The 22,367-nt window shown below is 38.0% G+C and overlaps 1 protein-coding gene across 6 annotated transcripts in view; it reads left to right on the top strand.

Annotated features, from left to right (window-relative positions):
- Positions 1 to 22,367, top strand: part of RELN (reelin) — a 1,155,521-nt gene that overhangs the window by 1,029,776 nt on the left and 103,378 nt on the right. For all 6 annotated transcript variants that reach the window (XM_056573506.1, XM_056573505.1, XM_056573507.1 and 3 more), the window contains 13 exons: positions 1,480 to 1,668; positions 2,434 to 2,707; positions 4,717 to 4,857; positions 7,016 to 7,193; positions 7,645 to 7,729; positions 10,320 to 10,502; positions 14,512 to 14,683; positions 15,478 to 15,580; positions 15,826 to 16,055; positions 16,375 to 16,595; positions 18,703 to 18,850; positions 19,493 to 19,751; positions 20,511 to 20,760. In XM_056573506.1, the coding sequence (XP_056429481.1) occupies positions 1,480 to 1,668; positions 2,434 to 2,707; positions 4,717 to 4,857; positions 7,016 to 7,193; positions 7,645 to 7,729; positions 10,320 to 10,502; positions 14,512 to 14,683; positions 15,478 to 15,580; positions 15,826 to 16,055; positions 16,375 to 16,595; positions 18,703 to 18,850; positions 19,493 to 19,751; positions 20,511 to 20,760 (2,433 nt within the window). The remainder of the gene's footprint in view (positions 1 to 1,479; positions 1,669 to 2,433; positions 2,708 to 4,716; positions 4,858 to 7,015; positions 7,194 to 7,644; positions 7,730 to 10,319; positions 10,503 to 14,511; positions 14,684 to 15,477; positions 15,581 to 15,825; positions 16,056 to 16,374; positions 16,596 to 18,702; positions 18,851 to 19,492; positions 19,752 to 20,510; positions 20,761 to 22,367) is intronic.

The following is a 22,367-nucleotide window of genomic DNA, read 5'->3' as shown; positions in this document are numbered from 1 at the left end:
GACATTTTTAATAGCAATTCGCTGTGAATAAATTCAAACCGAACCAATTTTTTTCTGAAAATTCGGCGAATCTGTCGAATTAAATTTTTCAAAAATTCGCTCATCTCTAACATTGATCATAATTTTCGGATGGGAAAAGGGTTTTTCTTTTCATTGACATTTTGTCATCGAAAATTAAAAAAAACCTTTGTCACAAAAGTTATTATGAAAAATTTACATCAACAAAATTAACACTGACTGAAACCTCAGGCTGCACTATGTATATCAAAATGTATCAGATTTGGCCATTGTGCATGATTAGGCTTGGAAAGGCTAAGTCAGGTCTTAAAGGGGTACTCCGGTGGAAAAAAATTTTTTTAATCAACTGGTGCCTGAAAGTTACAGATATGTAAATTTCTTCTATTTAAAAGTCTTAATCCTTCCAGTACTTATCGGCTGCTGTATGCTCCACAGGAAGTTCTTTTCTTTTGGAATTTCTTTTCTGTCTGACCACAGTGTCAGGAACTGATCCATGTGAGGAGGAATTGTCCAGAGCAGTAGCAAATCCCCATAGCAAACCTATCCTGCTCTTGGCAGTTCCTGACATGGACAGAGGTGTCAACAGAGAGCACTGTGGTCCTTCTAATTTCCCTTTAGTTTCATCATTGTTGACCACACATCACCCATTTATACAGTGGGATTTGCGGCTAATAATGATTATTTAAATGCCTGCATAAAAGATCCAATCAGCTGACGAATGACCGTTTTATCATTTGTTTGCTGATTGCTGGCACTTTTACATGAGCTGAATATTGTGAATGAGTATTCCTATGAATTCCTATGCGCCGGATCCGGCGGGGGGAGTGGCAAACCGGCTGCTCCCGTACCCCAGCCGGATCAGCCCGTAAGTCCATTTACTTTAATGAGCCGCCCGTAGCCGACCAGAGTCAAACGGTCACTCCGGTAGGCTTAGTTTTGACCCGTATGCGGTTTCCTGACCGGACCTCAACCCGTAGTATACTACGGGTTGAGGTCCGGTCAAAAAACGCATACGGGTCAAAACTGAGCTGACCAGAGTCACCGTTTGACTCCGGTAGGCTACGGTCGGCTCATTAAAGTAAATGGACTTACGGGCTGATCCGGCTGGGGTACGGGAGTGCCCGGTTTGCCCTTCCCTCCGCCGGATCCGGTGCCCATATGTACAAAACAAGATGTGAATGCAGCCTAAAAGGGCTTTTAAGGTTTCAGGTACAGCATTACTTATCTTTATATGTATGTATACTCCTCCCATTATGTTCAATAACTGCAATATTCCTAAGAAATTGTCATGCTGATGACCAATTTTACCTATGTTAAAAGTTTATGCAAAGCAAATATAGCATAACTCTAGTAAAACATTTTTTTTTATTTTTTATATTTCATCTATGCAATGATTTGCCTATGTATAGCTGTGCAGGGATTTGAGCTAATGGTTCTTTGTTTCCTGTTTTCCCATATTAGGGAAGCAGTCTGGTCAGTGGGCATTAGATGATGTCCTAATTGGAATGAATGACAGCTCTAGAGCAGGGTTCGAAGACAGATTTGATGGTTCCGTTGACTTGCAAGTGAACTGGTACAGAATCCAAGGAGGCCAAGTAAACATAGACTGTCTTTCTATGGATACTGCCCTTGTGTTTACAGAGAATATAGGTATGTCTTTTTTCAATATGTTTAGCATGATTTTATACCCGTGCTATAATTTCTGCATGTTCAAACCTCCACTGACTTCTAAAATAAGCCAGGAAAAGTGTGCGTTGGAGTATTTTACTCCTTGGCTTGCTCCCTTTTCCTTGTGAATGCAGAAAACACACTCTGTAGACTTTCAATGGAGTCCATCTCCTGCAGAGAAAGAAAAGGCAGCAAGTGGGGAATTGATGTTCTCAGACACATGTTTTTCCTGTCTTGTGTTAGAAATGGGTGGGGGTCTGAACATACAGACTCCGACTGATCAAAACTTTTGACATGTCTCTGTGACATGTCAAAATGTTTTGAAAATGAAAGGGACACTTTTTATATATTAATGTTAATTAAATGTCTTTGTTTTGTAATAAAATGGAGATAATTTAATTTTATAAACAGACAATAGAATACAGGTTTGTAATGTATTAAGTGCATGTAAATTTTCCTACTAGATTTTTATATCTTTCTTATGTTTCATGCCTTGTACATATGGCATATGTTCCGTTTTCAGTAGGATTAAAAGTTCTCTGTGCTATATGTGCTATAATAAATAGATTGGTTTATTGCTTAGCTGTAAAAATTTTATTTAGTTATTGAAACCTTAAATAAAAGACTAAACCGTTAATGAAAGACTAAAAACTGAAAAATTATTTCTTCTTCCCTTGGTATTAAATGTATAAAAAGGCAGTTGTACAGATCATTGAAAACGTAAAGACTTTTTATATTGTTTTACAGGAAAACCTCAATATGCTGAAACATGGGATTTTCATGTTATGCCATCTACTTCCTTACAATTTGAGTTGAACATGGGATGTAATAAGCCATTTAGTGATTCTCACACAGTTCACTTGCAGTACTCATTAAATAATGGAAGAAACTGGCACCAGGTTACTGAGGAGTGTGTGCCCCCCAGCATTGGCTGCCTGCATTATACAGAAAGCTCTTTGTACCCTTCTGAAAGATTCCAAACCTGGAAAAGAGTTACTGTATATCTTCCACCTTCCACAATGTAAGTGTATAGGTTTTAAATAAATTGCCTGGGTAGATATAAACAGAATAGATGATTATTTGCTTATCTGAAGAGTATCTGTAAAATATAGTTGCATTGTTCTCCTGCTATCTACTTAAAAACTCTCTAATGCTTGATTGTGTGTAATGTTTCTAATCTGAGTGCTCTGTGCAGTTTGTTAGCTTTTATCACTTGCAGCCTGCACCTTTTATTCATTTTAAAATGGAAGAGAGTAGGAGTAAGCTTGAGTTACTGCAGCCCTTTACTTTCTCCCTGCTGGCATTAAACAGATATGGAGGGATGTTATTAGCCATGAAAGACCTGTTATCACTGCAGCATTAGTCATGAGTCTAGAGTATATAACCAGGGAATATAGGAGGGGAGACATGGAATGCATCATTTTACCTAGCAGTTTTGTAGAAACTGTATGTGTAATGTAAAACACCAAAATGCAAAACAGTGTGATGGTCTCCTCAAAATCCTAAAACATATTTAAAACAACGTTTTCTATATCAACTTATATAGATACAAATACATGCAGATATCAACTGAGGCCAATGTATATACCTTACTATATATCCCGCTCCTAAAAATTTGTTTTTGACTGCTTCTAGAAAGATAAACAAAAAAAATTATTCTTTGAATAAATACCCTGAACATCACATAAAGAATAAAAAGAGTCATACAACAAAAAACTAAAAATTTACTTCACAGAGTGCACTAGATATCCATAATAATAATATATAGTGCGCTCTAGTGCGCTCAGTGAAGTTTATTTTATTTCAATGTACAAGTGAATTATAATTCACATAAGATGTTCTCACCCTCAATATGGATACATATAGATGAGTATATAATGTGCCCATTACCCTAAGATAATACTTTACTTTTCACACACCAGTCTTAAGTAAACCCTGAAAAGTGTAGAATCATGCCGGAGCTGGCTTAGATTTTAACTACAATTTACGCCTGCTAGTAGTACTATATTGTAGTAAGTTCGTCATGCAGGGGCTGCCACACCACTTCACATGAAACTACCCCCCTCTGTGGCAATCCTGCCCACCAGCATGTCTGTGCAAACATTTGCTACTCTTTGCCAATCTGTGCAAGGTACAAACTCTTATACATACCACCCCCATTGTCCTTTAATAACAAGCAGGGAAATATTGATTAAGTATCTGAAATAATATAAAAGCAATATGGGACACTGGTATACCTATGAATGCCTGATGAACTGGTATGCCTGACAGAACTGGTGTGTCTGTGATGACGCCACCCCAATGCACGTTTTGGTGCAGCCTATATCAGCAGCCTTTTTAATCTGAAAGTACATTTCTGGATATTGATTTAAATGTTTTGTGTGCTTTTCTTGAAGAAATTCTGTGTATTTGTAGGTTGTAATATTTGTAGCATGGCAAATACTGTTATTGAATTAAGAAGAAGGAGAGGTTTATAGCACGGACACCTGAGCTATGAAGAGAAATGCTTCACAAAGATACTGCATGTGAGGCTCTATGACTACATTCACACATAGTATTTTGAGTCAGTATTTTTAACCAAAACCGTGAGTGGATCTGACGCCAAGAAAAACTACAATGGAAAGATTTGCAACTCTTCTGTATTTTGGAACCACTCTTGGTTTTAGCTAAAAATACTTACCTAAAATACTGACCAAAATACTCTGTAAACATAGCCTAACAGCTACATTCTAGACTGAGTTACTACTCCAGTTACACTGTAGTGACAACTATTATTGTAACAGATTTGCAGGTAAATCTGTTCAGGAGCAGCAACTCAACCTAATGTTATCAGGTATTGGGATTCAAGATGGCTTTAGCAGATGTATTGATGTAGCACTTGTAACATTTCACTACTTTGGATGAGATTGAGTCAGCACCCGGCTTATTAAATATGGTTTGCAAATAAATAAATGATTGACTCTGTACTCATGCAGTATTGATTGCAGATTGTGATATAATTGTTAAAATGTGCTTTGATTTTCATGGCAGCTCTCCGAGGACTCGCTTCAGATGGATACAGAATAACTATGGGTCTAATACAGATGCCTGGGCCCTTGATAATGTTATTCTATCTTCAGGATGTCCTTGGATGTGCTCAGGGCACGGAATTTGTGAATCAAACCGTTGTGTGTAAGTTTTGAATAAGGATGTAATAGTTAAGGTTGTTAGAATTCTTCCAACAGTTCTTTTGGATAGTAAAAGAAATTACAATAACATTAACTATATCTGGAATAACCAATTCATTTGACACCAAGGTTACTCATATTCATGTTCTAACCCACATATACATTGCTGTCACAAAATAATGTTTTCCATTTAGTTGTATGTAATTCTTTGAAAATCACAAAATAATGTTGACTCTGTTCAGAAAACAGTACTGTTCTTAAGCAAAATGATCACACAAAGCACATTGGTCAAACTGATAAAACCAGAATGAACAAGCAACACAGTCAAGTATAAAATTACTGAAATACACTACATGCCATTTAAAATGTAGCTACTGTTCAGTTGCTTGTTAGCTACAGAGTTCATGCTATTACCTTGTCAGCATTCACAGGTAACAAAGTGACAATATCAAGCCTGTTGTTAAAGTGGAGAACTATTCCCATCTCCTAAAATGATAGCATATCACAAGAGTACGCCATCGCTTTATGATCTGTGGGGTTCTCATTTCTGGGACCTCACTGAACCTATGAATGAAGGAGCTGCAGCACAGATTCAGCATGATAGCCTCTTCAATATTTTTCCCTGTATAGCAGCACTCCTAGCCACCAGGATCAACCTCGTTTTATGCATTTATTCGCATTAATCACTTCTGTGACTACCTTGAGCTTTATGTTGGAGGTGTAGATGTGGTGATGCTGTTGTGGAGACTACTGTATATTTTGAATAGTGCAACTGAATAGTCTTTCCTTGTAACAGCAGTCAAAGTGACAAGTCTCTTTTTTTCTCCAAGGAAGTCTATTAAACCTTTGATTTCAATTGTGCATTTAGAGCCTGAGACAAAGTCTTGCTGCTTGCTCACTTTCAATACTGATACCGCAGACCAAAGCACTAACAGATCTCTGTCCATGCAGCAAGAGCCAAAGGTACAGGTCACTGCTAGGTCTCACAGGTGCAGCTCCTGTCTGTCACTCTAGGTCGTCACCACCTCCTACTATGGTCTTACAATTGTTCAATAGCTCAGCACAACCTGGCACCTTGCCTCTTACAGTGGACCTTGGAGAGGTATTCCAGTTTTTTTTTATTTAATTTTTTATTCCAGGATTTTTATGCTACAGGGGCTATAAAGTTAGTGTAGTTCGTATAGTGTCTTTACCTGTGTTTGATGGTGGTCACACAATTCTTGCGTGATCTTTGCTTCAATGTTTATTTTTAACAGCATACAAAATGAGCGTGCTCAGGTTTTCCCAGGTTGCAGTGAAGCCTGAGATACTACATCACTAGTCAGGTGCTCAAAGGAGCCTGCCTGCTTCAGTGGGTAGATATTCTGCAGGGAAGTGTAGTTTTGCAACAGCTGGAGGCACCCTGGTTAGAAAACACTGAACTGTTGTTTACAGCATAGCATGTGAGCTCAGGTGTGCTTCAAAAGTGGGGTTGCTGATGTGTGGGAGGGAGAAAAGTGACCTCATACTTACAGACAAAGTATCATGGGACTTGTAGTTGGAGGGAGGGAACCCCAACAGGAAATAGCCATTTTACAAAAAGATAGCCACAGTGTTATGGTAATCTCGCAACATTTAGCCATTTAAATCTGAGACAAGCACAGATCCTAAGCATGTCCATTACAGTCTGGCAGGTAAGTACTAAAATCACCTTATGGTGGATAACCCCTTTAATATGGTTTCACTGCTTTGTCTAACTTTTTATTACCATAGGCTTTCACCCCCTGAAAGAAACATGATACTCCCCTCAAGGTCAAAGGGAATGTATCCCCTATTTTTTTATTTTCCTGATTAGGGACAGATACTGAAATATATATTCTTTTATTAACCAGTTTCTACTTTCTGATTGTAATTATTTTATTTCCCTTTTTGTACATTATTATGGGCTGCCATCTTGCCTCTACTATTTTTAACAGCATTAGATTTTCTGCCGCAGATTTTTCACCTGAGAAAATCTGCTGCGGTTAAACCCACAGCTTTTCTGCAGCGGAAACCTCACAGAGATCTACCCATGTCATAGTATTCTAAGAAAGTCTATGTAAAATATGTTTATGTAAAATATGTTATTAAAGCTTTCAAGCCAACATTTTATTTGTATCATATACAAATCTTAACTTTTCTAGGTGTGATCGGGGTTTTGGAGGTCCATATTGTGTCCCAATAGTTCCTTTGCCTTCAATTCTTAAAGATGATTTTAACAGTAATTTACATCCAGATCAGTGGCCTGAAGTGTATGGAGCAGAAAGGGGAAATCTGAATGGAGAAACAATTAAATCTGGAACAGCACTCGTCTTTAAGGGGGTTAGTACTGTTTTATGGATTTTGTCCAAATAATTTTTTTTATTATCTTCAGTTGTTTCTGCCTTTATATCTTAATATGAGTATATTTCCAACACAACTACAGTATATATATTAAGTTTTCTAGTAACTAAGATTTTCTTTGCCAAATGTGTCTAAATAGCCAAATAATTATTCCGCCAAATGAAAACATAATCCTAAACATAATATGGAAGTATTGCCAGCTTGAGCAATTACTGTGATTAGTTCAAGTATTATAAGCTACTATCTCATTATATTAATTAATAGTTGTAGCTACTTGATGTCGAGAAAGTAACATCATCATGAATATGTAAAATATGTAAAATATGTTGTAGCTACTTGATGTCAAGTAAGTAACATCATCATGAATATGTAAAATATGTAAAAGTTATATTATTACACTGCTAACTTTAAATGTATTTTTCATCTTTAGGAAGAAACCAGAATGCTTGTCTCAAGAGATTTGGACTGTACCCATACATTGTACATTCAGTTCTCATTTAAGTATATTACTAAAGGTAAGAAGGTAAAAAAAAAAGTGTCATATATTTATATGTGTGTAAACCTGGCACAATTTTTTCTCACATCGCAAAAACTCTTTTAAAATTTATAGTATTTTAAAACACTTGGTAAACCGCTCCATTACCGCTTAATATCTCACAAGGCTTTAAAGAAGATTTCTACTGTCTGGGAGTACACTACAAAGAAGGCTAGACAGATTATGGGCTGCCTATACAGAGCCCACCTAACATTAATATGGGCATCATCCATATTTTATTTGTTAAAATACCATTATGTGTTTAATGAGAAAACATAAGTCCTTCAGAACACTAGCCTTTATCTCTTTGCATAGCTTGAGCTCTCTTTAAAGTGTTAGATTCCAGACAAGATAATCTAAAATGGTGAAGTGTTTAAAGACAGTTTGTCACCAGATAGATGTCTGTGAATTGTACTGTACCTCTTATTATATTTGTTATAATTAAAGGTAATCTGTCAGCTCTATTTGCTGCTGTGAGCTGCAGACACCATTGGATAACTATTAGGGTATAAAAGCAACTGTACCTTTTGATTGCCAAACTTATAAAATATCCTTATTATTGCTCAGCCAAGTGTCAAGGAGGTGGAGTTAAAATGCTCAAGTGCCACAGCCTGTCATGGTCACTTGCTCACCCTCTGCGCCAAGCCTCTCCTTGTACTCCTCACTCGCCCTCATCTCCCAGCCCCTCTTTGTACAGCTATACATCAAACAAAGATGGGTTGGAAGGTAGTGGAAAGAATGGAAGTGTACCAGGTTGTGGCACTTGAGCAGCTTAGTTCCAACTCCTTGACATTTGGATGAGAAATAAAAAGGCAATTTTAAAGGACAAGTATCATGAAAAAAAAATGTATCCCCTATCTGAAGGATAAGTTTTAGATCGCGAGGGATCCGAGTGCTGGGGCCCCCCGCAATCTCCTGTTTAGAGCCCTGGCTCTCCTTCACAGCGGCGCATCACGACCCGTGCCCAAAGCGGGGGTTGCCACACCCTCACTATATAGTTCTATGGGAGAGCCGATGAATGCGCCGCTGTGAAGGAGAGCCAGGGCTCTAAACAGGAGATTGCGGGGGTCCTTTAAGGCTTCTTTTATTGGTTTTCAGAAGCAATGTCTGCCTGCATACTTTCCTGGTAGCCCAATCTTTGTTACAAATAATAAAAAACATAATCCAAACAACTCAGTTGATCAAGGAAATAGCTTAAAATTTTATTTGAACCAGAAAGGAAAGACAAGGTGAGGACCATAATAAATCAGAGAGCTAAGTTTCTAGCATAACTGACCATTAAAGGGGCTTTCCAGAATAGAAATGTTTTTCCCTGCTTAGCTGCTGATATTTATAAAAAAAAAAAAAGTGGCGCCAATACACCAAAATGCAGAAGCAGAATACTAGAGGCACTGTTGGAGCGGTGGGAGGTGAGTCGAGGTTTTTCTTTTTTTGAATTCTAGCAACTGGATAGGATTTGAAAAAAAAAATTTGTCCCAGAGTACCCCTTTAAATTCATTAAAGTCTTTAAAGCTGTGTTCACACAGCATTAAATTTCAGCATGTATTTAAAGGGGTACTCCACTGGCCAGCACTCAGAACATTTAGTTCCGAACACTGTACGCGTGCTTCCGCCATGCCATGCTTCGGCCATGCCCCCTCAATGCAAGTCTATGGGAGGGGGCGTGACGGTGGCCTTACGTTATGAGGAGGTGTGACTGACCCTCGCAGCCTGCGCACAGCATTCGGAACTGAATGTTCCGAACGCTGACCAGTGGCGTACCCCTTTAAGTTTATGCACTGATTTTCCTGGAAAATGCAACAACATTTACACTGATTGTGGCCGCATTTTTCAGGATAACTGGCACCTATTTTAACAATGCAGTGGATTTTACACTGTGTGAACCCAGCCTTGCACTTTTTTTTTTTTTTTTTTTACTGAAAATGTAATTAAAATTATTATTTAACGTTACCAAACATTTACAACATAAAGTTTTTCTAGGGACTCAAAAGTCTCTTTTCCGCTTGCAAAAACTGTAAATTCGTTTAAATGAACCAAACATTCTTAAAAAAAAAAATTTTTATGCTAAGTTATATTTAAAGTGTGGCTATTTCTAAAAAATAAATATGTTGCCTTACTTATTGAAGACATCAGAAGGCACCATTTTAATGTTAGGCCACGAATGACATTCAGCCTGGAGCATGCCCATAGATATTCCAGTAGCTGCAGTGTGATCCCAAAAGACCCGTATGTCAGTTATGGTCACAATCACAATAAATGTGATAAAACCTTTGCTTAAGACCATTTTACAGTGAACGCCCTGACTATGAGTAAACATGTCATCATGGTCTTTAGGGATCTCATTCCATATGTTTGCAGCTCTGTCCACAGAAAATTCCATTGCATAACTATAAGCTTAATGTAGAGTTCTAAATATAGTTTTCTTGTTGAAGCACCATTTTCTTCTATCTATCTTTTTTTTTTTTTTTTTGCTAATACATCTAATTAAATTGTTACTGCACAATAGGAAATATGTTCTAATAAATGGAATATTATTAGACTAGTTCACCTTTATGTTTTTCTTGTTTTAGGTGCTCCAGAGAGGTCTCACTCTATTCTTCTCCAGTTCTCTGTCACAGGGGGCATCACCTGGCGTCTCATGGATGAATTCTATTTCACACAAACTACTGATGTTCTGTTTGTCAATGTTCCTCTACCACCAGTAGCACAAACCAATGCAACCAGATTTAGGCTCTGGCAACCATACCACAATGGTATGATTACACTTATTTTTTGTTATGCTGTGTCACACAGTAGATATCAGAAGTTCTATAGAAAATTACTATATAATAGTAATAGTGAAATAAAATCAGTATATTTCCAAAATATGTTTAAAAGTTGACAAAAAGAGGGAGATTTATCAAAACCTCTGTGGATGAGTGGTGTAGTAACCCATAACAACCAATCAGATTGCTTCTTTGATTTTTCAAATGCCTTTTTAACCTGTTGGGGACGGAACCTGTTGGGGACCTGTACACCCCCGCCCACTCCCTTTCTATAATGCAGGGTCATCATAGCGGGTCGGGCCCGGCCTCTAACAATGGCCGGGACCCGTGGCTAATAGCGAGTGGCACTGATCGCGTTGCCATGCGCTATTAACCCTTTAGACACGGCGTTCAAAGTTGAACGCCACGTCTAAAATGAAAGTAAACTAGCTCAGTGTGCTGTTCGCGATCGCCACAGTGAAATTGCGGCATCCCAAACAGCTGTAGGACAGAGGGGGGTCCCCTACCTTCCTCCTCGCTGTCCGATCGCCGAATGACTGCTCAGTGCCTGAGATCCATGCATGAGCAGTCAAGCGGCAGAAAAATAAAAAAGTTATAGGGGTCAGAAAATGACAATTTTAAACGTATAAATATTCTTGCATATAGGTATGATTTTTTTCCAGAAGTACAACAAAACAAACCTATATAAGTAGGGTATCATTTTAATTGTATGGACCTACAGAATAAAGATAAGGTGTAATTTTTACCAAAAAATTTACTGCATAGAAACGGAAGCCTCCAAAAGTTACAAAATGGCGTTTTTTCTTCAATTTTGTCAAACAATTATTTTTTTCCCCTCTCGCCGTAGATTTTTGGGTAAAATGACTGATGTCATTAGTAGAATTGATGGCGCAAAAAATAAGCCATCATATGAATTTTTAGGTGCAAAATTGAAAGGGTTATGATTTTTAAAAGGTAAGGAGGAAAAAACGAAAGTGCAAAAACAGAAAAACCCGGGTTAAAAATGAAATGGGCAATCTGCACCTCTCTTCCTCTACACAGGTTTTGATAAATCTCACGAAAAATCTCTTTTTCAGATTATATCTTCTCTTGTAGCTATATGAACCCTTTACTGAAAATCCTTTTACACATAATTTTTATATCAGCAGTTATCATTGGCTGGCTATCAAAATTGCTATGAATGTAAGAAAGTGTAAGATATTGTCATGTTTTCTAAAACTATTTAGAATAACACTATTAGAATTTAGAATGTTACAAGAGTAATTAGGTTGAATAAAACAAATTACCTTAAATTCCACAATCTTAAAGGAGTAGTCCAGTGGTGAAAAACTTATCCCCTATCCTAAGGATAGGGGATAAGTTTCAGATCGCGGGGGGTCCAACTGCTGGAACCCCACGCGATCTCCTGTATGGGGCCCCGACAGCCCGCGGGAAGGGGGCGTGTTGACCACCGCACGAAGCGGCGACTGACACGCCCCCTCAATACAACTCTATGGCAGAGCCGGAGCACTGCCTTCAGCAATCTCCGGCTCTGCTATAGAGTTGTATTGAGGGGGTGTGTCAGCTATATGGCCAGCGAGCCTCGTACAGGAGATCGCGGGGGCCCCAGCGGTCGGACCCCCCAAGATCTGAAACTTATCCCCTATCTTTAGGATAGGGGATATGTTTTTTCACCACTAGACTACCCCTTTAAGAATGTGCAATAATTTAGGCATTAAATGAATTTTCACTATGAAGCAGTGGCTCCACATACCAGGGTGGGCCATTTATATGGATACACCTTAATAAAATGGGAATGGTTGGTGATATTAACTTCCTGTTTGTGGCACATTAGTATCTGTGAGGGGGGAAACTTTTCAAGATGGGTGGTGACCATGGTGGCCATTTTGAAGTCGGCCATTTTGAATCCAACTTTTGTTTTTTCAATAGGAAGAGGGTCATGTGACACATCAAACTTATTGGGAATTTCACAAGAAAAACAATGATGTGCTTGGTTTTAACATAACTTTATTCTTTCATGAGTTATTTACACGTTTCTGACCACTTATAAAATGTATTCAATGTGCTGCCCATTGTGTTGGATTGTCAATGCAACCCTCTTCTCCCACTCTTCACACACTGATAGCAACACCGCAGAAGAAATGCTAGCACAGGCTTCCAGTATCCATAGTTTCAGGTGCTGCACATCTCATATCTTCACAGCATAGACAATTGCCTTCAGATGACCCCAAAGATAAAAGTCTATGGGGGTCAGATCGGGAGACCTTGGGGGCCATTCAACTGGCCCACGACGACCAATCCTCTTTCCAGGAAACTGTTCCTCTAAAAATGCTCGGACATGACCATAATGTGGTGGTGCACCATCTTGCTGGAAAAACTCAGATACCGTGCCAGCTTCAGTGCATAAAGAGGGAAATACATCATCATGTAGAAATTTTGCATATCCAGTGGCCTACATGATGATGTGTTTCCCTCTTTATGCACTGAAGCTGTCATGATCTCTGAGTTTTTCCAGCAAGATGGTGCACCACCACATTATGGGTGTCAGGTCCGAGCATTCCTAGATGAACAGTTTCCTGGAAAGTGGATTGGTCATCGTGGGCCAGTTGAATGGCCCCCAAGGTCTCCCGATCTGACCCCCTTAGACTTTTATCTTTGGCATCATCTTAAGGCAATTGTCTATGCTGTGAAGATACAAGATGTGCAGCACCTGAAACTACGGATACTGGAAGCCTGTGCTAGCATTTCTCCTGCGGTGTTGCTATCAGTGTGTGAAGGGTGGGAGAAGAGGGTTGCATTGACAATCCAACACAATGGGCAGCACATTGAACACATTTTATAAGTGGTCAGAAACGTGTAAATAACTCAAGAAAGAATAAAGTTACGTTAAAACCAAGCACATCATTGTTTTTCTTGTGAAATTCCCAATAAGTTTGATGTGTCACATGACCCTCTTCCTATTGAAAAAACAAAAGTTGGATTCAAAATGGCCGACTTCAAAATGGCCACCATGGTCACCACCCATCTTGAAAAGTTTCCCCCCTCACATATAGTAATGTACCACAAACAGGAGGTTAATATCACCAACCATTCCCATTTTATTAAGGCGTATCAATATAAATGGCCCACCCCTGACCTTTTTTAAAGGGCCTCTTTAACCTGCAAAATTATCACTGATGTTTATTGTCATTTATATCTTATTTTAATAATTATAGAATTAAAGTAAATGCACACTCTTGATATGGAAAGTGGTGGTAAAGGTTACCTTGAGTAAAAAAAAAAAAAAAAAAAGTTGCACCAAGTTTCAGACTCCAATCTTATTTCCTCCATTCAGTTACAGACCCCCTGACTAATATGAATGTTTGCAGCCTACTCCTGGTGTCAAATTTATCTCATGTCTGTGTGTCCATCCCAGTAATTCATATTGGATGTGAGGTCTAGTACAGCTTAGTTATTACACTGCTTTCACCTTCTGATACAAGCTATAGTGATCACAGTTAGGGGGCCCACAAGCAACACGCATGTGCTACAGACACTAACCATTGTGTGTGGTGGCACATACGAGGCCTTGACACTGGCTGGCTACAGGGATATATGGGGGATTTTTTAATCTGAATTTGCTTTTTTTAGGGTGTAAATCATGCCAAATATAAATTTCGCCTTTTTTATGCAAAGTTTGGCAAATTTTTTTAAACAGGCGTGCCCTCAGAATAAAGCAGGTGTGTACCAGCTTTTAGGTGCTGTGATCGGCATTGATCACCGCATCTGAAGGGTTAATGATGTCTGGCATTAGTGATGAGTCCCAGCTGCTGATAGTGTAAACATACTAGTCTTAGTAAAAGGTTCCCCATAGATGTTGGGTTTGATTAACTTTGTGCTCTAATTTACTTATTTTGTAGTTCAGAAAAGAAGGATACATACTCCACACAGGGCTGGAAAGATTAATTCAATTGTCTTTTCCAAGTGATTTATTCTCCTGCAAAATTTTATGTACTAGGAAAGAAGGATGAAATCTGGATCATAGAAGACTTTGTCATTGACGGAAATAATATGAAAAACCCTTCCATCCTCATGGATACATTTGATTTAGGTCCTAAAGAAGATAACTGGGTTTTCTACCCTGGTGGCAATATTGGTCTTTACTGTCCATACTCTTCAAAGGGAGCACCGTAAGTTTGCATTATTGATAATTGCTAGTTTACCATTGCTAGTCACAAATAAGGTTTTGGTGGTAAAGATCAGGGACACAAAGTTTCTCTTATAACAGAAGTTAATGCCCAGTTTGTTTACAGCTGTTCTGAGACAACTGTACATGTTCAAGTATTAAATACAAAGAAACTCTCAGGAAATGTATTAAATGGCTCAGCCAAATACTTCTCACTCACAATGAGTTATATCCCAACTACTAATATTACATAAAGTCACCATGCAATTCATGGGAACACACTATACACTTACAGCAAAGTTGACCAAAAACTATACCTTAAGCGTAAACAAAAACATTTACATTCAATCTTTTTTCATAGACAATAGGGCACAACAGCATGCAGCAGAAAAAGATAGCTCTAGTATAAAAACAGTCAGCAGTGGCTGAATATATAGTGAATGCAAATTTGGTATGGTACTGTATCCCATCAGTTATTGAAAAGGACCCATAACATATCATTGTTAGGTAATTGTATACCATATTTCTTAGTATACACTAAAATATTCAGCCACTGAAGTGTGATGTGAAAGGCACAACACTCCAAAAGAAGCCAAAAGGAGACACTATTGGCCTCCATTTACTGAATAGGAGCCCATTTATACATTTAACATATTGTAGCTTTTTCTGCTGTACTGTATACATTATAGAGCTAAGAACTAGAATGCACGTAGCCTTGCCAAACCAAAGCATTTCCTAGGTAAAACTACTTTGTGTTTTGAAGCAGTGTTGCTCTAAGTGTTTATTTTCCTTGAACAGGGAGGAAGATTCAGCCATGGTGTTTGTCTCAAATGAAGTAGGGGAGCATTCCATTACGACAAGAGATCTGGATGTTGATGAGAATACCATTATTCAGTTTGAGGTACGTCTATGAACCCTCATCATTAAAAAATACGCAAAATTCCAACGCAATGGTTGAAAAAAAAAACACAAACATAAACTTCAGTGCAGCTTTACAAAGTCATTTTTTTTAGTTTTAGTGGACTAAATGATATGATAAATCTCCCCCTATATCTTTTTTACAGTTTTACATATGTTATTATTTATACTTATTTAATTTACTTTGTTGATAAAGAAGGTACACTGAATCTTATTCCTTTACTGCAGATCAATGTAGGCTGCTCAACAGACAGTAGTTCTGATGATCCAGTAAGGCTGGAATTTTCACGGGATTTTGGTGCCACATGGCACTTGCTTTTACCTCTGTGTTATAGCAGTACCAGCCATGTCAGTTCATTATGCACCACTGAGCACCACCCAGGTAGTATTTACTATGCTGGAACTATGCAAGGCTGGAGGAGGGAAGTCATCAATTTTGGAAAACTACATCTTTGTGGGTATGTATCATAAAGCTTTCTAGCTTTTCTCCTGGATAATTATGTATAAAATTAATCTCATTCCCAGCACACTACAATTTTGCTATATATTTTTTATTTTCTGATAATTGAATGGTGTTTTTTTTTTAAACTAGTGTATTTAGGCATCACTTAAGAAAATTTAGACAGCTTTAGTCCAAATTAAACACATCATATGAAGTTATTAATACTAAGAACAATAATTAGAAAATTCTGTAAGCTAAGTTGTGGCTTTTTTGTAAAATTAAACTGTATAAAGTGGTAAAGATATAGCTAACAAAAATCTTTTGTGCTAATTAAGCTCCATTAGATTCAGATGGTATCAAGGATTTTACCCAACTTCTATGAAACCTGTGACATGGGCAATTGATAACATTTACATTGGTCCTCAGTGTGAGGAAATGTGCAATGGTCATGGAAGTTGTGTCAATGGGACCAAATGTATTTGTGATCCAGGCTACTCAGGCCCCACCTGCAAAGTCAGTACTAAGAATCCAGATTTCCTCAAGGATGATTTTGAAGGTGAGAATGTCATAAATGTTGGTCAAATATGTTTGTGAGCAAATATATATTTAAAAATATCAATGATAAAAAATAAATTTAAAATGTACCAAAAAATTATAATTACTATTTAGTCAGCTGTGTTTATATTTACATTAAAGGTTCTGTTCAGATACTCTATTCATTCAGATTTGATGGAAAGAATAGAACAGAACCCACTGTCAAGTAACCTTTTAGCAAATAGCTTGATTTTTCTTGTGACAGGGAGGCACAGCTTGCTTGACTGTTTTAGTTCACAGAAGTGGCCAAACACTTAGTGGATGATGCTCATACTTGGTGTGACAATACACCTAAACACTAGAAGAACACTAATGTTAGAAAATTCTTACAGTGGTCACTTACAGGGGTGCAAAGGGCCATGAGATGCTTCTTAAGTCCCCTAATGGGTCAGGTTGCACGCAAGATGGCTCACTCTATGTTGCTGTGATTTTCTGGGGGCTACCTACTACAACATACCTTGCCTAGATGTTATAAGCAGTCCTGCACCACTTCTTGTCTGGATGGCCTGGAACATCTGTGCATCGTGATCTCATGATTACCAGACCACTATCTGTTTAGGCAGATTGCATTGTGCATGATGCGCTACTTAAGTGATGAAATGAGGTTCATTACTTTTATTTTTTGCTGAAGCAGATTAAATTAGGTAATAGCATCCATATGTTGCACTTAAAACACAACTGTCACTGATTTTTAACCCCACAGACCAACACCATGAATGCAAAGATGATTACTATTACAATGCAGCCATACTTTTGGATGGTGTTTAGAAGTCTTTATAAGCCCCCCAAAAAATGCTTTTTTGTGTGGCAGCAACAGTCAGATAGGTGTGGCCGGACCCAGCGGCTGCCATGCCTGTCCCCTGTACGTCAGCGATGGGACCGCTGTATGATTGACACAGTTGCTCAGCGCATGCGCCCCTTATTTTCCTTACGTGTGCACAATTTATACTTTACATAATTACAATGCCCAGTCTGCTCCAAGTAAGCTCTCTGCCTTTAGCATTGCACAGGCGCTTGGAGGAGGCAGACGTCGGGAGCAATCGCTCTATCAGAGACTTCATAGCGTGCAAAAAAGGAAGATAAGGGATGCATGTGCTGAGGACCCGTGTGTCAATCACACGCAAGTCCCCGCGCTGACGTGCAGGGGATAGGCATGGTGGCTGCGGGTCCTGGCGACACTTATCCAATCGTTGCTGACCCCACAAAAAAAGCATTTTTCTGGATAATAAAGAATTTTAAACACCAGCCAAAAGTATGACTGCATTGCAATAGTAATCATCTTTGCATTCATGGTGTTGGTCTGAGGGGTTAAAAACTTGTGGCAGTTATGCTTAAAAGTGTAACTGAACCTTCAGATGACTTTTCAGGATAAGATGTTTGTGTGTACATCAGAAGTAGCAGTATTTCTAGGGGCAGTGTAATTAATTCCTCTGTGAGGGTATGTTCACACTGAGGAATTGGGGCAGAAATCAAGCGGAAATTTTCTTCCTCAAAATATTGTTACTTTTCCACAAGAACTCAGAGATTTTGTGCGGAATTTCGAGCGGAATTGGCACAGAATTCCGTGCGGAAATGCAGGTTTCATGCAGAGGAGCAGTATCAAATATTTTTTTAATGCGGAAATTCTGCGCGAATTCCACCCCAATTCCACCCCAATTCCACGCGGATTCCGTGTGGAAATGCTTCTGACTCAAAAAAACAATAATAACATTGATCTCTATGGAGAACGACGCTGATTCCGCCTGAAAGAAAGAACATGTTCTTTCTCCAAGCGGAACAGACTTCCTTGTCAGAATTCTGCTTGAGGAAATTCCTCAGTGTGAACTGAGGGGCAGAAATTCTGCACAGCTCTATGGGGATTTTCACTGCTGAATGAATTGGAGAGGAAAAAGCGAGCAGAATTACTCGTGGAAATTCCTCTCCAATTCCTCAGTGTGAACATACCCTAAAGCTGTCCTTATTCACTCTGCTGTACAGATTTCCATGGCCTAGCTGTTTAGCAGAGAGCTACTGTTTTTGTATAAGTGGCCAATAAACATTGAACTCCATGATGTTTTATGTCTTCTTAGGTCAACTGGAATCAGATAGATTCCTGTTAGTGAGTGGAGGAAAGCCTTCCAGGAAATGTGGCATACTCTCTAGTGGAAACAATTTATTTTTTAGTGATGAAGGTTTGAGAATGCTGATGACAAGAGACCTGGATTTATCTTTAGCCCGGTAAGATTTACCTATGTTTTTGGCATTATTTTAGGAAAGGCTTTATATTATTTTTATATATAATATAATCCCCCATTCAGGATTTAAGAATGTGTCCATGATGTTCAGCATGGTAATGGCCAGATTCCCAATAATTTATTAATTGAATCATGGACAGTAGTGGGTGGTCATACAGAGCAATCTGGCAGTCACTGATTAGGACTCCTAAGCACAGGATTGGCAGAGATACAAATGAATAAAATGCATATGATACCGAATATTTTCCTTCAATGCAATATATATATATAATTGAGCAGCTTTTTCTGCTCTATAACATAATGCTGTCAGATAAGTATGTTTGTTCAATGTGGCAAGTTTAAGATGCTGAAACATGCAGCAAAAAGACAGCATTCCAGCTGTTTTTTGCTTTATCTTACCATACAAGTCTTAAAATTAAACATTTATGTTGGTGCTATATTGTGAATATATACAAAGCAATATTTAAATGGAATTCATAAATTCCCTGTGGATACCATTGTACATCTGGCTTCTGCAATAATACATACAGTAACAGAGCCACTACAGAAATGCCTAGTGACAAATTATATATTTATTTAAATATAAATAAATTATATATAATCTCAAAATAAATTGTGTTTCCAGGTTTGTGCAGTTTTTTATGCGTTTAGGATGTGGAAAGGCAGTGCCAGATCCCAGAAGTCAACCGGTGCTGCTACAATACTCACTGGATGGTGGGTTATCATGGAGCCTTCTTCAAGAATTCCTCTTTAGTAACTCCAGTAATGTTGGACGTTATATAGCCCTAGAAATCCCCCTTAAAGCTCGTTCTAGTTCTACTCGTCTTCGATGGTGGCAGCCATCAGAGAATGGACATTTCTACAGTCCCTGGGTTATTGATCAGGTAATCAATTTTTTACAGTAGTATTTACTTGGCTGGGTTTCTATAGTTATATACGGAAACACCCTTGTGTTCGATGCTGGTTTTATTATTCCTCCTGACTTTGGTTTTGCTTTAGGTTTTCATTTTGTTTGCCTCTGTTTTTTTTCTAATCATGTATTTTCACTGTAAAATGCTTTAAAAAAGAAAAATATATATAGAGTGCATCTGATAGCTTAGGCTTTCCTATTTTACACTGCACTCAGCATATCATTGGCCGCAGCGGGACATTGGTGCAGTCGGTGATATGCTGAGCACAGCCTGACTCACCGTCCCGCAGGAATCGGAAGAAGACAGGGACTGGAGAATGGGGCACCAATATCGTCACAACGGGGGAACGTAAGAAGGTGAGTTAATTTTTTTATTTTTTTTGCAGCCCGGGCACAGAGAGTTAAAAATAAAGAGCACCAAAGTGCTCCTTTAAGCATATAAGCTTTACAGGGTGATATCTAATGTGCTTTTCCAAGTGTAACTTGGGTTACTATTGCTGTTATAAGTTATTATTGGAAAATAATATTTAGAGCAATTATATAATTGCATGCAAGCAATTAAATTTAATGCCAACATTTCACAGTTAATGCTATTTATCATTTTCAAAGACTGGAGTGTAACCTATTTTGAGTATCCCACCAGAATGTTTACTCTACCCGGCAACAACCACATGACAAAAAAAAAAAAACTATTTAGATAAAATTCACACAACATATGTTTTTATGTTTCTAGATTCTTATCGGTGGGAATATATCTGGAAACACTGTGATAGAGGATGATTTCACCACTTTAGACAACAAGAAATGGCTTCTTCATCCTGGAGGCACAAAAATGTCAGTTTGTGGATCTAGTGGTGATGCACTTGTATTTATTGAGAAGGCCAGTACTCGCTATGTGGTAACAACTGATATTGCTGTAAATGAAGACTCTTTCATGCAGTTGGATTTTGCAGCTTCCTGCTCTGTTACAGATTCTTGCTATGGTAAGGAGCCCTAACAAAAAAAAAAAAGACCATTACAGATGATAATACAAAGTACATACAGTATATCTATACTTATGCTGATAGATGCAGACAGATTACCAATGTAAGACATTACAAATTAGTTAGCCTGTTACATTCATATCAAATGATGAGACTCCGTGAGGTACAAGGTGTTTTGGTTCAAACATCATTCTTATAACATCTTATCATTTGAAATTAGATAATGCTTAATATTTCAGTATAAAGGTATTTCCACCTTTGACAATTATGGCACATCTGTACCTGAAATTCTGTTTTCTGTATATAAGGACGAGTTATTTAAAAGTGATATAACAATATTTTGTACTTTATTCATAAATTAACAATGCACATCTGTATATCAAAATCTATGGAATGTTTTTGTATATACATTAGGGATTTCAGTCCTGTACCACCTTCTTAGCATACATAATTTAAAAGCTTCCTTTACATGCAGATAGGTGATTGACCCCTTATGTGACCTATATTTTTCTGCTAAACCACAGTAAAAGCAATGAACCAAAGCTGTTACTGAAGCTCCATTCTGCAGACCCAATCAGAGGTAGGAAACTCCTCATTTGCCCCAAAAATTGGAATATACCGTAGCTAAATGAGTCACATTATAAAAAACACATAATGGAGAATAGATATTAAATTGCATTGTAGTTTAATAAAAGTCATGTTTTAATTAGGACGTAGAAAAACATTTTTTAATATAATTTTAAGATTCCATAAGTCCAGCAACATGAGGTTTTCAAATCTGATGTATATTAAAGGAAATCTTTGAGCAGGTTAGGTCATCCTAACTTGCTGAAAAAGGCTAATAGAGTACATTAAACTGAGGATTAAATTACCTTTAAAATTGTTCTCCAGTGTGCAGTTTATCTCTAATATCTGTTTTCTTGATATATAAATTAGGCAGTTGGGTGCACTGGGGGCATTCCTTTACCATTAGGTGCACTGCTACGTTAGCTATGCCTTCTCATGAATACCTCTGCAGATACATGAATACATGAATCACCTCTGCAGATATTAACTAAAGTCCATTGCAGAGAGGTGGCTTAGTATTCATAAGGAGGCATTTTTAGAGGAGCTGGATGACTGCGATATCAGTGCACCTAAGGCTAAAGGAACACCCTACATGCACCAAGCAACCTAATTTGCATATCAATAAAATTAATATTAAAGATGAATGGTGCACTGGAGCACCATATAAAAGCCACTATAATCCTTAGTTTCACATGCCCTATTAGCCTCTATCAGCAGGTTAGGGTAACCTAAGCTGTTGATAAATTTCCTTTAAAAACATCTATAACTACAATACAAAGGTTACAACAACCTCATCAAATTGTTATATTTCTGCCAGATGGGGTAGATGATGATTTTGTCCTGCTTTTATCATCTTATCAAAATTATTTATAAGGCTACGTTCACATCTAACTAGTCTACTGTACATTCAAGAGGGAAATATATACTGGTATACAGGCAGAATGATATGCTGACATATATAGTATTGTTGTTGTGCTTGTTTCTTTGTCAACCCCTATTTTAACAGCCAAACCATGAAGCTTTTATTAGATAATTAAAGC

The sequence above is a fragment of the Hyla sarda genome, chromosome 4 (genome assembly GCF_029499605.1).
Source record: "Hyla sarda isolate aHylSar1 chromosome 4, aHylSar1.hap1, whole genome shotgun sequence".
Lineage (NCBI taxonomy): Eukaryota > Metazoa > Chordata > Amphibia > Anura > Hylidae > Hyla > Hyla sarda.
The sequence above is the reverse complement of the archived record's forward strand: the minus strand, read 5'-3'. Positions and strand labels throughout refer to the sequence as shown.